This window comes from Gadus macrocephalus, chromosome 21, assembly GCF_031168955.1.
Source record: "Gadus macrocephalus chromosome 21, ASM3116895v1".
Taxonomy (NCBI): domain Eukaryota; kingdom Metazoa; phylum Chordata; class Actinopteri; order Gadiformes; family Gadidae; genus Gadus; species Gadus macrocephalus.
Window position 1 is genome coordinate 7,808,508 of NC_082402.1, and position 16,109 is coordinate 7,824,616.

The 16,109-nt window shown below is 49.5% G+C and overlaps 1 protein-coding gene across 1 annotated transcript in view; it reads right to left on the minus strand.

Annotated features, from left to right (window-relative positions):
* The window catches only part of LOC132450326 (centrosomal protein of 128 kDa), a 35,855-nt gene extending 19,935 nt beyond the window's left edge, over positions 1-15,920 (minus strand). The window contains 18 exon segments of the mRNA XM_060042407.1: positions 1,046-1,491; positions 1,494-1,571; positions 1,574-1,628; positions 2,007-2,195; positions 4,264-4,449; positions 4,929-5,000; positions 8,161-8,300; positions 8,772-8,928; positions 9,606-9,680; positions 10,073-10,159; positions 11,672-11,761; positions 12,349-12,421; positions 13,505-13,596; positions 13,889-14,007; positions 14,371-14,503; positions 14,686-14,772; positions 15,174-15,370; positions 15,791-15,920. Coding sequence (XP_059898390.1) covers positions 1,046-1,491; positions 1,494-1,571; positions 1,574-1,628; positions 2,007-2,195; positions 4,264-4,449; positions 4,929-5,000; positions 8,161-8,300; positions 8,772-8,928; positions 9,606-9,680; positions 10,073-10,159; positions 11,672-11,761; positions 12,349-12,421; positions 13,505-13,596; positions 13,889-14,007; positions 14,371-14,503; positions 14,686-14,772; positions 15,174-15,347 — 2,253 coding nt within the window. The 5' untranslated portion in view covers positions 15,348-15,370; positions 15,791-15,920.
* Between the last annotated feature and the right edge of the window lie 189 nt (positions 15,921-16,109).

Consider the following 16,109-nt stretch of genomic DNA (forward strand, 5'->3'; position numbering starts at 1 on the left):
GAATAAATGAGTGAGAGAGGACAAGGACGCGGGAAAAACAAGAATATTTTAAGCAAATGCCCCTCTTCCCCGACAGTTAAACACATCACATCGTGGTGGAGGCTCTGTGTTGTGCCGTATGGATACTGGAGATTGGGGTGGTGGTGTTGGTGCTGGTGGTGGGGGGGTGTTCTGTTGCAGGCCCATCTGTGGCCCTGCCTCGGGCCCGGAGCAGGAAAAAACGCCCTTGTCCTCAACCACACTGTGAAACGACGCCGTTACAATGAGCTATGTCAGATATTAATGCCATGCAGCAGCGCTAATGGGCAAAGCTCACCCCTATCAGGCGGGACCATGCCCCCTTAAGAAACAATGTGCCCACTGGGGGGGTGAGGGGCTTGTGGAGATATGGGGAGGAGTGGAGGTGGAGGAGGCGGAATTCTCTCTCTCTCTCTCTCTCTCTCTCTCTCTCTCTCTCTCTCTCTCTCTCTCTCTCTCTCTCTCTCTCTCTCTCTCTCTCTCTCTCTCTCTCTCTTCTCTCTCTCTCTCTCTCTCTCTCTCTCTCTCTCTCTCTCTCTCTCTCTCTCTCTCTCTCTCTCTCTCTCTCTCTCAGACTGCTGGAGAGGATGCGGTCCGATAGCGGAAGCCGATTAAAATATTCACGCCTGGAGTTGTGGAGGAGCCACCAGGCGCCGTACACCCCATTAGCGGCCCAGCGGCCCAGGTCTCCACGACGGTGAGACGATCAGCTAAATGATACCGTAGTGAGTGGGTTCCTCCCTCTTTGTGGGTTCCGCTGAGGCGAGACGCAGCGGCAGATGGTTGGCGGCGGCGTTTGAGGTGCGATTGGACCCGCACCGACGCGTTGATCCGCGTTAGAACCAGACGCCGCTGGTATCCGGGTTGACTCCTAACCTTGAACGCCTCTCCCCCTCCCTCCCTCTCTCCCTCCCTCCCCCACCGGTAGACTTAGATCAAATTAGAGCAAAACGTTTACCTTTTTTTTTTCTCCCTTGGAAAGAAATACATAAATCATGAGTCAAACGGATCTATTATGTTACGCCGCCTCGAGGTTGAAGTGAGTGTTTTCTCCGTTTTCCATAAACGGCGGTTTGGGTGGTGCGGGAGGGGTGACCTCGTCAGGTGTGGGGGGGGCGGGGGGGGACCCGCTCACCTTGACCTCCGTGAGGCAGGCCTGCAGCTCGTCCCGCTCCCCCACGCAGAGCCTCAGCGCCTCCTGCGCCTCCCGCTCCTTCCTGGACCGCCCGCCGCCGCCGCCGCCGTCCGCCACGGCCCGCAGGCTCTCCAGCTCCTTACGGTGCACCTCCCTCTCCAGCCGCAGCTGCCCGCCCAGCGAGGCCGCCTCCTCCTGGGCCGCGAGCAGCCTGGCCTGGAGGTCCCCCTGGAGCTCCCGGCCCGACCGCTCCTCGGCGGTCAGCCTCTGGGTCAGCTGGGCGAGCTGGGCGCGGGCCGAGGCCGCCTCCTCCTTCAGGGCGGCCTGGAGGGAGGCGGGGCCTCCTGGTCCCGCTGGGAGCGCCGGGCCTGGGCGTCCGCCTGCTCCTCCAGCCGCTGGTTCTCCTCGCGGAGGCGGCCTGGAGGGAGGTGTGGCGCCGTGCCTCCTCCTGCAGGGCCACCGCCGACTCCCTCCCCTGCGGGGGGGGTCAGGATGGTCATCATTTTATTATGTTTTACAACGTCAACAAGGTCTCACTTTGGGTCCAGTGAAGTTAGTAGTGATCGATAATGGTACCGGTGGTCAGAACTGTTAACGTTGTCTGTACTAAACCTTATTTCTGCCTTCTGTTCCAACCTTCTGACAGGGAAAAGAGAGGGCCCTATAATGTTCTCGTCACTTTTATGATCATAAGACGTTTCTTACGACCAAAGAAAATACAAAAAGGCCTCACAGTTCACTACCCATTCTCTTTTGGAGGACCCGACTCTGTCCCTTTGAGTGAATGTGGCAGTTCTTCTTCAGGATCCATGGTACATGACTGATCTCGGTCCCCCCCCCCCCCCCCCCTCACCTCTCGGTTCTCCTGCTCCAGGGAGACGTGTCGCTGGTGGGCCTCCGAGAGCTCCACGTCCCGGCGGTGGAGCTCCTCCTCGCGGTGGGCCAGCCGCCCCAGGACCTCCGTCAGCTCCCGGCGCACCGCCTCCGTCTGCGTCGTCAGCACCTTCAGCTGGGCCTGGGAGCCCTCCTTCTCCTTAGTGGCCTGGAGGGTGGAGGGGGGGAGAGAGACGCAGAGGGAGGGTCGAGACTGGAGCTCGAGTGAAGAACACACAACGGTATCTGAAGTCTTTTGTCCCCATCTTCACAGGCATGTTCAGTCCCACACGGACCCAGCCATGTGGTCCGTTTATATTGATCGGCTGGACACAGAAGGAACATGGAACAAATGCCCGCTGGAGGCGGAATAAATAGACCCCATGGCGCAGCAGGAAGACGTGCTCCGCTCCACATTGCCCTTCTCCTACGCCTGCGGGGGGGGGGAAGTGCTCATTGATTAACATGGGACTAGACTGAAAGAGGATGCGCTCAAGCATTGCTCTACACTGGAGCTTTGGAGGGGTTTCGGCCTTGAGAGAGAGAGAGAGAGAGAAAGAGAGGGGGAGAGGGAGGGGGAGAGAGGCAACGAGAGAAAGTTAGAGTGTGAAAGTCAGTGAAAGAGAGGGTCAGAGAAAAGGGATAGTCAGGCAGACAGAGAGACTCCGAGAAAAAGACGGGCCGAGAGAGAGAGCAGGAAAGACAGAGAGAGAGTAAGAGAGAAAGAGAGACCAACAGAGGGAGAGAGAGAGGCAGAGACACAAAGAGACACAGAGAGAAAGACAGAGAAAGAGAGAGATCGGGAAAGACAGAGGGTAAGAGAGAGGAAGAAAGAAAGACAGAGGAAGAGAGAGAGGCAGTGACACACAGAGAGAAAGAGAGAGTAAATAAGACCGTGAGAGGGGGACATTTTATGCTCAGAGACTTGAAAGACGAGACAAAGAAGACAAAAGGGAGTGAGGGAAGACGACATGAAAAAACAGGCTACCAGAGGTACAGATGGGGAAGCGGGTTGAAAGAAACCGTAATGAAAGGAGAAAGAGTGACAGAGCGAGATAGAGCAGAGAGAGAGAAACACATGCTGTACCAGCATTGCACAGATAGCGCACATGCGCACACACACACACACACACACACACACACACACGGCCTCCCTGATAAGCAACGACGAGCCAGGTCTGCGCAACACAGATTGGTTCCAACGCGGGCGGCTTTGACTGGAATCTGCAAAGACTTTGCAGCCGCGCGCTACCTAATCATTTAATTGAGCACTTAATTCTCCCTTCTAATTCATTAGAGGTTGGCAGAAATGATTTTGTAATTAATTCGCTTCACGTCGCGTGCGCCCGCGTCTGTCTAACCTGTCTGTCAGTCTGTCAGTCAGAGGCCCAGGGATGAAGCAGTGTTGAAGTGTTTAGAGGTGACTCACGCTGCTTCAAAAGGAACAGAGAATCTGACTCGAACGAAGGAAAGGTGACTTTTAATCATCAGCCATTAATATTCAGCAAGGTGGGCTTTGGCACTAAATAGGACTCGCTAATAACTCAAGGTTTTTAATGCAAGATCGAAAAGAGAGAGACCACTTTGAATGGATTGACGTGAAAAGAGAACGGCCAAGAATGGCTACACTTACCTTTGCCCATACAAGGAATTGATAGCTGCATTTAGTTATATAATTGATAGTGCTCGATAAAAGTTGTTCTGGAGGAATCGAGCTGGCTCAGCTGAATTTGTCTATAGATTGCTGATGTCACTGTCCTGCTGCAGAACATTAGGAAATGCGTAATTATAATAATTCAGTAAGTAATAAGTCAGTTAAAGGCATACCGATTAAGCAAGCATCTCCATCAAACCACTCCAGAACCGACTCATAATCAATTAACATAATAACCTGCCAGAGAAGTAATGATTTCAAATCAAGCATTAACATTGTTAAAAGTGATAAACTCTGAGACATAAAAAAATTACAAACCTCAAATTAATCTTGCAGATACTTAGTCAATAATAGGCATGGCAGCCATTAAACAAATTATAACCTTATGAAATGGGAAGGTGCCAAGGTGTGTAAAACCTTGGCCATAGCACATAATAGTAACAATCCTAAAGCATCAGATTTACATTGCACACTTCCTAGTACCGCAGACGCTTTAATGTCCAGGAACCCGAGCTCCATTGGGGTGCATGATGATGATGTTGATTGATGTAGCAGGCAAATCGCTCTCTCCCTCTGAACCCACCTGTGTGACCTGGCTGGCGTGCAGCAGGGCACCGGCCTTGGTCTCCTCCAGCTCCCTCTGCAGCCTCCGGCACTTGGCCCTCCACTGGCGCACCGCGTCCTGGGCGCGCTCCTTCAGCTCCTCCCTGCTTCGGTTGCTCTCCTGGAGGAGCGCCTGCGCCTCCCGCTGCTCAACCTTGCCCTGGCTCTGTGGGAGGAGGCCCAGGGTGGAGGCAGAGGAGAAGGAGAAAGGAGAGGAGAAAAAGGCCATTCCACCAACAAGGATGAAGCGGTGGTTTTGTCTTTGTTCTTTAGTGGTGAAAATTTGCTTTTGTCACATTCAGGATTCACTACGTTGATGTTTTTCAGGCTTAACCGCCTTGTTCAAACAGTGATATTAAAGAAAAAACAAAACAAATATAAAACGATCACGTCCTTTTCGTAAAAGCTTGCATCCAAAGCGACTTGCTCAAGGGTGCCTACAGGGTAGCCTGCAGACCTTGTGATTTAAACCCAAAACCTTCTGACGGGGACTCAAACACCTTAACCGCCCCCTGTTTTCTAATTATCTTTAACCTTCATGATCTGAATGACTGACTTGAAATCCCTGAGTACAGTTAAAAAACAGAGCAGTGCTTTGTTGGGGGTGTGATTGTTTTGTGGATGCAGTGTGTTTGCACATCACACCTGGATGTCCCTCAGCTGGTCCAGCATACGCAGCTGCTGCTGTTCACGCCTGGCCAGATCTGTGGTCAGCGCCTGCGACGGAGACGGAGGGGGATGGTGGTATGGTAAGAGAGACCGGAAGAAGAGACAAAAGGTATTCTAACCAAAGGAGTGAGTGATAGAACGGGAGAGGGAAAAGAGAGCGTGACTGAGAGAGACAGATAGAGACAGAGACAGAAGCAGAGACAGAGAGAGAGAGAGAAAAAGTCGAGAGAGAGAGAGGGTGAGGGGAGACGAGGAGAAAGCAGATGCATGAGGGAAGAGAGATGAGATCAGAGAAGAAAAGAGATGATGGAATGTTAGGAAGAGGGAGAGGTATAGGTGGGGGAGGAGGGGGGGGTTAAGAAAGGGCGAGGTCATAAAAGCAGCCGGCCAGAGAGCCAGATGAGGCGAGTGAGGATTACGGGGGACCAGAGAAGATGGAGTGGGGGCGTCGGAGACAGGGAGAGAGGGGTCAGGCGAGGGCGGGGACGGTGTTTACAGAGAAACCTGCGATTGGATTATCCTGGCGGGTGGCGTTTGAATAGACGTCTGATAGCGGGGGCACATCCACGAGGGACAAAAAAAAACAACACATACACACACACACACACACACACACACACACACACACACACACACACACGAAATACGCTTTGAAGCGTTTTCAAAGCCAAACCGTGGCATAGGAAAATCTCAGTTTCACACGGGCTGGGTTTAGGTTTCGGCCCGTGGTTACGATACGACTTATTTCTCGCTGAATGAGGTCATTTCGGCTGCGAGCGCCATTAGTCAGAGACTGATTAGTCACAGAGCCCGGGCTCGACTCAAACCGCACCGGAGGGGGGGGGGGGGGATCAAATTAAAACCGCCCGGTCCCCGCCAGATACTTTTGTGTTTCGCCACGCGTCTGCCACGCACGGGGAACACTTTCCAAGCTTCCGTTTTGGTTTTGAAATGTTGAAAAATGACAAGAAATGAAAGGCGCCGTCAAGAGCCCGCGGAGGTACATGTGAATCGAGCGTCTTCTCGTCTTTTTAAAACTGCTACTCAGCAATAAGCGGCTGTGTGGGAGTTTACAAAAACATCTTCCTCACTGAAGGGAACACAGCAGATTGAGAGCAGAGTCAGTCAGTGTGTGTGTGTGTGTGTGTGTGTGTGTGTGTGTGTGTGTGTGTGTGTGTGTGTGTGTGTGTGTGTGTGTGTGTGTGTGTGTGTGTGTGTGTGTGTGTGTGTGTGTGTGTGTGTGTGTGTGTAAGGGGGGAGGGCTGTGCGCCAATTCTTAAACTGCAGCCATTTCCACCCAACACACTTTATTGATGCCACTTCAATGGCCGCCGCTGCACACCAACACAGTGCTGGTGGTGGAGGGCTGGCGCGCACGAGGGGGTGTTTATAATAGCCCCCACAACCCACCCCTCCCGCCCACTTCTGTCTCGTTATGGGGATGTAAGTTGCATGCAAACATCAGGGACGGCGGATAATTTCTTTCTCTGATCCCTTGTTGTGACTTGTCACTACGTGCTGACAACTTAACGCGTTGGGGCAGTGAGGAGTAAGGAGTGTGATGTGCACCACCCCCTTCTCTGCTAATGAATGCACGAGTCCCCGAGTCCCCGAGTCCCGAGCACGTGCTGCCGCCTGGGCCGCGCGTAGGGCTTTGAAGACTAACACCGCCATCATGTGAAGCCTACTGCGGCGGCGACCTTATGACCGCCATCGTGGCAAGCTGTGTTTCTATATTTATGTTTTTGCTGGTGTAAGTTACAAAGAGTGCATGTGGTGTGTGGTATGAAACATAAATCATTGTCCCCGATACTATGTTCCACGGCTTGCGGAGGAACAAAACTTCAGCTGCCCCCCCGTCAGTTGATGTTCGTGGGGCGAGGGACGGTCCATTAAACACATGGGGGATTCCCTTGGTGTGTGTCAGATTGTTGAAATTATGTGTCATTATTTCTAGGCTTGAGTAGAGACTTGGGTTAACGTTCAACTTAATATATACACACACACACATACATACATAAAGTGCACAGACATAATGGACCAGCATTAAGTTAACAGTTGGGAGTTCTATTACAATTTGTGCTTATATTACAATCACGTGCGGTAACTCCCACACGGTCGACGGCCACCAGCTGGTCGACATTGGATTCAACAATGGCCGACCCATCTACATCCCATATGTTACGGCGCCAGTCTGGGAGCATTTTGTTGAAGCGGCAGACGACAAGGCTAGCCGCCGAACTCAGAGGAGACGAGATTGCATTTGTAGAAAAAAAGTATCGTACCATCCCTTCACAAGCCCAAATTACACCGCCGGCGAACAACGTGCATCAAAACAGCAACCTCTATTATTTTCTATACACAACCCCCACACCGGTGGCTAGGCGCGCGCCACTGCTCGTCGGCACGCCTCCCCGCGACCCTTCACGCCACTGTCCTATTCCACAGCGTCGCCGCCCCTGAAAAAGCGCTTTTGGTGCTAGGGGCACTGCATCAACGGTATGTTTTACGCTAGAAGGAACCATCCTGAGAAGGTTCAATCAGCCTCAGCGGGAGGCAGCCTACAACCTAAGGCCAGCAGCAGCAGTAGCAGCAGCGACAGTTGGGAGTCTTCGAGGCGTGGGCGAGGGAGGCGAAGCACCACAGTGACAGCGCGTGGTGTGCTTCTATATTATTTTGATTTATCTGCATTGCATTAGACCGGCAGACATTAGTTTACTCTCCAGCTGCGTCTTGCCTTCGGAAGATGTATCTTGGTATTTATCGAGTCGCATGGGCCCCTCAGTTCCGATCAGATCAAGTTTAGTAGGTATTATGCCCCAGACAGAATGGCTGTAGTGCATTTTGTTTTAGGGGTACACAAGGAAAGGCCAACATTGTTTATTTTAAAATAAGGTTGAATATAATAATAATGGCAACATTTACATTAACCTTATTTACTTGATCATAACTGATAATGAGCCTTTAAGACTCCTGACAGCAGCGACACGGGTTCGATTCCTGCCCGTAGTGATTTGCTGCAGGTTTCCCCCTCTCTCTACCATACCTTCTTGTCTAACTCTCACTGTGTGTTCATGAATAAAGACGAATGGCAGTAAATCACCTAACAGCGGGACACAATCACAGCGGTGGGAAAGTAGTCTGTGCTCTCCTAGCATCTAGCTGTGCACCAACCGGGCCGCTGACGTAGAACTCAGTGTGCACCCACCTCCACCTGCACACAGAGCTGCAGCCTCTCCCTCTCCTTCAGCTCCAGCGCCTTCTTCAGCTCATCCACCTCCCCCAGGATGGAGGCCTTGCACAGCTGGGCTCGCAGCTCCGCCACCTCCCTCTCTAGGTCGGTCCGGGCTGCATCACCCACACAATAGCACGAGACACACGCACACACACACACACACACAAAATAGCAGTCCGACATACACCCACAAGGGCAGACACACACAAGGGCACACATACACAAACATTTTAATGTACAATCAGACAATTAGTGGTCATGTTATGGGTTCTGCTGGAGGTGAGGGGCGGGCGGGGGTGGGGGGGTGGTTGTAATTATTCTCAACAGCCAGAGAAAATAAACATGAAACTACTTTACTGAACTTCCATAAAAGGCTCCCTTAATCGTCTAGAACTATGGGAATGGAACTAGCCGTGTATATGAAGTACACTACATAATTGTCACAGATGCCGGGCTCCATTCCATTTCATTCTATATTCTTGGGTTCTATATTCCGTTTTGTCCTACACCCCACCCAGGTCATCCGTTGTCCGGCCCATCCCGCTCTCATAGACTCTGCCGCCTGGAGCCAGGTCAATCATCACCTGGGCCTGGAGCGCCACTGCTCTCTCCCCTGTCAGGGCGCTGGCCGTGGGGCTGAGAGGAGAGGAGGGACACCTCCCTCTGGAGCTCCAGGCGATCCCTCTGGAGCTCCAGCTTCTCTTTCCCCGTCCTCAGCAGATCCTCCCGCATCTCCTCCAGCTGCAGGGAGAAGGGATGAATTAGTGAGGGACGCTGTGCAGGGAGAAGGTCATTATTGTGACTAAACCCAGATAGGCTGAGGCAGTCTTGGATCAGCCCTGAAGGGGTTTATTTCAGCATAATGACCGCTGTACGTTATCCCGCTAATGACACAGCTACCAAATTATTGATTTCTTCAGCTACTAAGAAATCAATAATTTGAAACAAAATATAACAATAAAAATGTCTGTTCGATTCCAAGTCCATAGCAACGACCTGTTATTCATTTACAACAGCATGTAAAACGGGAATATCTGAATAGTTTCTCATAACAACAACAAATACATAACAAATACATAATATAAATATACGAGTTACAAACGTGTTTCTTAGACATCTGGAGTAACAGATACATGATGAGTTGTTTAATCAATGCATCACCGAACCACCCATAAACCACCGTGTGTTTGGATTGAACTGCAGGAAGGAATTATTCCTTCCTATTTGTTGATAATATACATATTGGCATCTCATCAGACACACACAATTAGCTGATCAGTTGCTGAGATAGCACTCATTTTAAAACACACACACACACACACACACACACACACACACACACACACACACACACACACACACACACACACACACACACACACACACACACACACACACACACACACACACACACACACCTGTTGTCGGAGTGTGTCTCTGCTGTCCTCGGTCTGCGCCAAGCGTACCCTGGCTCTCTCCATCTCCTGCTCCATCTAGGAAGCCAGTTACAGCCAATCAGAAAGCAGGATACTGCCACATACTGAACACAGAGGAACCAATAAGCCAATCACGGGGCAGCCAGCAGGAGGCCTGTGGTTTCGTAATGATGCCCTTTTTTCAGCGAATGATTACCACTCCAACATCAACCAGCCTTTCTTGTTCAAATGGGTACCAGGAAATTTCCCCTGCAGTGCTTAAAGGAAAAAGATTTCACCCCAAGTCGTTTCTGATGGCGCAGCATTAAGAGTTTTTACAACTGCTAGAGTTACAGGCTAGCAGCAGGTAATACACTTTTCGATAAACCCTTTTGCACCACACTGATTAGGTTCTCGAACAAAAGGGAAATAATGTGTGCTGGAGGGGCCAGGGCTGAACACACACACACCTTCTCTCTCTCCCGCTCGGACTTCAGCAGACAGGGCTCCAACACCTCCTCTCTCCCCGAAGCCTGGTCTCCGTGTCTCCCTGAAGCCTGTCCCACACACACAGGAACGCGCACACACACACACAGACACCCACACACACACACACCGAGTGTGAGTGAGTGAGTTGCGACACCACACACACACCAAAAAAATAAGTGTGACAAGATGTGTGATCCAAGCGACGCGGGGCCGGTCTGACTCGACTCGTGGCCTGGTGGGACCCCGTTCCTGGCACTAGATCTGGGATCTGGGTAGCGGTTCTGGTTCTGGGGCTGGCACTATGGGCACCGTATCAAAGCCCGGTCCCTGCTCACACCCACGTACTTTGGGCCAGGCAGTGGTGATGAATTACTGCCTGCTAGCAATAACATCCGCTCAAGTGACTCATTATCTATTGGCTTTATATCACAGCTCAACGCCCCCCCCCCCCCCCCCCAAACCCCGGGACGACCGGCGGGCCGCATGAAACACGCGCGTGTGTGTGACATCGCTCTTCATTTCAACTCAGCTCTTTAGAAGCTGAAAGAGATTAGACCCCCGCCCCCTCCCCAATCCTCCTCTTCATTCTGCCTCCCTTGTTTATGTACCTTTAATATTTGGGCTGGCTGAGAGGATGGAGAGGGAGAGAGAGGTGGGGAGGAGAGAGGGAGAGAGGGAGGGTTGATGGGTATGCATTATTTCTGACCCGCCCGGGGCTTTGTCGGACCATCCTTTAGGGCAGAGAGAGAGATTGGGGGGGGGGGGGTACTAGTACATGGGAAGCAGCTTCCGGTGCGGCGTGCCGTGTGAGGAGGCTCCCCTCTGGAAGGGGGGGCGTCGGTGTCTGAGTGGCGCTACAGTGCCACCATGTGGTCCGAGGACGCACTGCATCTGTTGAGATCATGAGGGAAGGGGGAGACGGGTTTGCCCGGCATTTCTCCTTTTGATAACCCAGCCAACAGATGGTGCATCGGAATTCTATCGCTATTCCATCTAACAGGGACGCTGATATTGGGGCCTGAAGTCTCGAGATGTTTCGTTTCAACCGTTTAAATCTTGTTGGTTTTGTAGGTGAAATACTGATGGTGATACCTTTATACACAAACCATCCGACAGGTGTTGTTTTGCACTTTGCTTTGGGATTAATACAAACATATACTGTCTGTATTACTGCAGTGTGTCTATGCATATATAGTGAGTCGAACACCTTCAAGGATCCTACTTTGTATCCGTTACATAATACGACTTCCACATCAATGTCAAGGGTCTGAGGCAGTGTCTGAACAGCATTGTTATTAATAGTTTATAAAGTGTCAAGAAAACTCACAATGCCTAGCTAATGAACTGAATCCTAGGATGAAATGAGAGTTGACTGGGTGTGTGTCTGTGTGTGTGTCGTTTTAATTAATAATGAACGTGACATAAGAATGTAAAAACGAAGTCGAGGAAGCGAAAGAAAAAATGTCTGTAAAAGTGTGGTCGGCTGTGTGTGTAGGCTAGTGTGTGTGTGTGTGTGTGTGTGTGTGTGTGTGTGTGTGTGTGTGTGTGTGTGTGTGTGTGTGTGTGTGTGTGTGCCTGACCTGCTGACGTTCATCAGTGAAGACCCCCCGCTGCTCGAGGCCTCGGACTCTCTCCAAGTCCTGGATCCTGCGGTCCACACGGGAAGACACCTACACACACACACACACACACACACACACACACACACACACACACACACACACACACACACACACACACACACACACACACACAATGTGCCGAGGCCACATGAGTAGAAAATAAAGATGTTGGTTTCTGTTATTGTGTACGGTAAATGGAGGAAAATGGAAGTATCTGAGATTCAAGAATTTCTATCGGTTCCCTGCCTCAGAAGAATGTTAGCACTTACCAGACACAAAAGGCTTTTCAATATAACACTTTTTTTCACTGCACGTTCACACATTTTTAATATTTTATTGGATTCATATAAAGCGCAGGGAGCAACCGCATGCCCTGGAATTCCATTATAAAGGATATGTCAGTTCTTATACCAAAAAATCAAAAGCGCATTACGCTTTTAAGCTAAACATAAAAGCATGGAGTGATACACATTGAGCAACGAGTCAGAAGCGAGACATGCCACAACAAGTCAAAGATTCTGCATCAGAACTGCTCATCTCGGCTGATGTTCCTCAGAATAAAAGAAAAGAGGAAGTCTTGGAAGGAATAAATAAGACTGAATACATAATGAGTGAATACATTGTCTGCCACTCACAGAGTCTTGGGTCTGAGAGAGTGTCAGGTGTTCCGTGAGGTTCTCCATCGCTCGCCTGGTGTCAACATCAGCTCTACAGAGAGACACAGGGAGAGACATGGGGAGAGAGACATGGAGCGAGAGACAGAGATATAGATAGGGACAGAGGCATGGGCAGAGAGATATAAAGAGAGGGAGAGACAGAGAGAGATGGAGGGAGACACAGAAAGAGAGTGGGAGAGAGAGCGGGAGGGACATGTTATGGAAGAAAAAAAAGAAAATGAACATTTTCCATGCCATTGCCAATAAATCAATATCCATTTAATTAAGGGAGGGAGAGATAGGATAGAGAGAGATTACAGAGAGATGGGGGAAAGAAGAGATGACGGAGAGAGAGGAAGGATGGAAGTGAGAGAGTGAGAAAAACAGAGTGGGGGAGAGACAGAGAGAAGAATTAAGTAAATGAGACTGACACAGCGAGAAAGAGTCGAGAAAGAAAAAGAGACAGATGGAATGAAGGTCTGAGAGAGAAGGCTAAATATCCAGCCTAAGGAAAGCTCCAGCTGATGTTATCACTTCCCAGATATAGTCCGCTCTGCTGTCTCGCCAACGTGTCAGTAATGACAAAATGTTAACTTTCAAGTGGCTGAACAAACCGAGGTAAGCGGTTATTGCATAGCGAACAGTGAGGATTATAAATGTGGACATGTTCACATCTCCTCCTGTTAATAAATCCTGTTGTTTTGGTTATTATTATAATCGTAACAATTATTTTGTACCTTCCTTGGAAAGGACCATATTGAAAAACAGCAATCCTAATATGGTGGCAGATATTAGTGCTTTGGCTAGGATAACTGAAAGCTGAAAGTTACTAAGGCCAATGCCACACATTCAAAGGCAAGACATGCATCTCAATTCAATGCCAGTGGATATGGATACAAAGAAAAAGCGAAATTACAAAATAGCAAAAAAGCATTGGGTCGACTCTTCTCAAAGTCACAGTGCACATACCAAAGTAAACATTTCATTATATATTTCTTCATTTCACAAATAACAGCCCAGATATAAAGCCTTAGTTGCCTGTACACACACATCTACGCAAAGCAACAGTGCGGCTGTTCATGTGGCAACATGATTCATATTGCGTGACGATGAATACATCTGTGACATGGATCACCTGTTTCTCAGGAGGATCTCTCGGTCCAGATCATCTGAGAGTCTCGTCTGATCACAGCGAAGGTCGCGTAGAGACTGGTGCAGACAGTGGATCTAAGGAAATTTAAAAGGAGTGAATCAATCGGACGGCAAACAACACAAACAGTGTTTATTGCATCAACATTGATGCTGTTCCTCGGGTCTATTTATGGGACATTAACACTGACAATAAAATATGAATACAAATATTTAAATACTCATACAGCATGATACTGTGTGATAATACTAACATCTAAAAAATAAAGTTGTTGGTAAAGAGCGGCCTCTTGTGGCATCCCCCGGGTACTACGGAAACAAGTGATGGAGACTGATGGAGAGCAGTGATTCTGTGGAGTCATTCGCTTACGTCCTCCGCCGAGAGTTTGGTGTCCTTGAAGCGGACCGAGGCGGAGTGGGACCTCCGTCTCCTCACCGAGCCGCCGGGGTACTCCTTCAGCGGGGAGGTGGGGTGGAAACGCTGCCCTTCTGGAAAACAACACCAAGACACCTGGTCTGAATGCTGAGGTGGGATTTGAGAGGTTCAAGTTAAAAGTGGTTCTGTGTGTTGTCATGCGTTGTGAAAGAGGGAGGGATGAGAGAGAGTAACACAAAAGGAGCCATGTTATGCAATGATTTCATATTTCACTTCATATTTCAAGTATGTATGTACCACATTTACTTTTTTTTACCATTGATAATTCCTTGCAATGCAATGGTTCATAGCAGTATTGGACACAGATTCACAAGCCTTTTTTAATGAATGTGTATAGTTAGTTTGTCTTGCTCAGCGTCCCTACTGAGACACTACTGGGACCCACTGTTCCCATCCTCTGGCCCTCCCGTTAATACCTGAGCCAGAGCCTTGCTGCTCCAGGTCGCTGGTGTGTAGGGTGGAGGCGGAAGCACTCCTCACCCCTCCGTTGGTCCTCCTCAGCCTCTGGGACTGCAGCTGGCCGATGGACTCCTCCAGGTTCTCCTTCAGCTGGGTGGTGGTGAGGAGACACAGTCCCTCCATCAAACTCACACACACACTCAGCTTTAATTCTAAATGTAGTAGTGTATACTCACAATGTTAAAGAATGCCCGCTCTTAAAGCTTATTGTGGCTGTGTCAACTGAAAGCTGTATAACAGAGACGTTTGTAATGAGTGATATTAAGTCTCACCAGGGCCATGGCTTCAGCTTGGTCATCGGTGTTGTCCCTGTACTGACCAAGCATCCGGCCCACCTTATTCAGGTTCCTGCTAGTGTCCTGCAGGAGCGGTGGGAGAAGCTGTCTGTTACACACATTCCTAAATTGGATATTTGTTAGAACACGCCCCACACAGCAAAGACAGTAGTTTACTCAAATTCATTCATCCCACTGAACTGTTCCCACTTTGCAGGTTACTATTAATATAATAATAATTTAGCCATATATTTTAATCCAACGTGTCTTCACTTTAACGTGAATCCAGATAATTGAGGAGTAAGTTGTGGGCTGGCCCTTCTTTCTCAAGGATGCCCCCAGATTAGGTTGAATTTAGGGATCAAACTCTGTGCCTCTTTGCCTGGGAATCCGGAATCTGACCACAACACTGCACTGTCCAGCTCAAGAATAGCATAATTCACATAGGCTACGTCAAAGTTTGGCAGTGTAAATAAAGTAAACACCTGTAGAGTGCTGGCCAGGGTGCTGATCTTTTCCGTGATCCCAGAGTTCTCTGCGGCACTCCCACTGCCGCTCGCCCCCCGCAGGTCCTGCTGGGGTCGGCGCAGTACATCCCGCCCCCGCGGTCTGCTTCGCCTCGCCCTGTCGTACGTGTCCGACCCACTGGATGATTCCATTGCATGGGGACGGAGGGGGCGGTCTGCAATGATGGAGTAACTTGTAAGTGGGCGATAAACACGTACCCAATATTGCCTTGCTATCTTCCCAAAATATAATCGGATCTGCGACAGATTACTATGATTTCCCTTAAGAGGAATACGTGCTTTTCATCGTAGTAAAAAGAGAGCGGGCACTGTCGCCGTGGCCATGACAACTGAAACAGGATAACAATCTGGCCAGCAAGACACAATACACAAAACTTGTCATAAATCACGGCGCAGTTGGTCATTGTTGTTGCTGAAGCTGCTGCTACTCTAGCAACAACTTAACAAACGCTAACAGCAGCTAACTGGCTAATACAACTTCATCCACCTTTCATGTGGGTTAACTAATAAACTATTCACGGCTTAATGGTGCAGTGAAATGTAACAAATGTAAAACAAGCTTGTACAAATCCTACCGGTGTGATTTATCTACATAAGAGCTTCTGGCTTGGTGCTTTGCAAGCGGTAAGGACAGTGAGTGAATCAAATCCAAACCTGCCTCTGCTATGGCAACTTAAACTAGCCGCCTCCGAACAGGAAGACAACAAACTTCAACTGTGGGAAAAGCCGGCCGGGAATTGTAGTTTACCAAGGGTACATTGACATAGACATGTAGCGCTGGAAAACTACACTGTCCAAATGCATTCCTTTACGCAACGACTGCCGCTCTTCGAAATTGAAAACCAAATAACATAAAATAAAAGTGTCCTTTACCAAAAAGATGGGCTCATTATA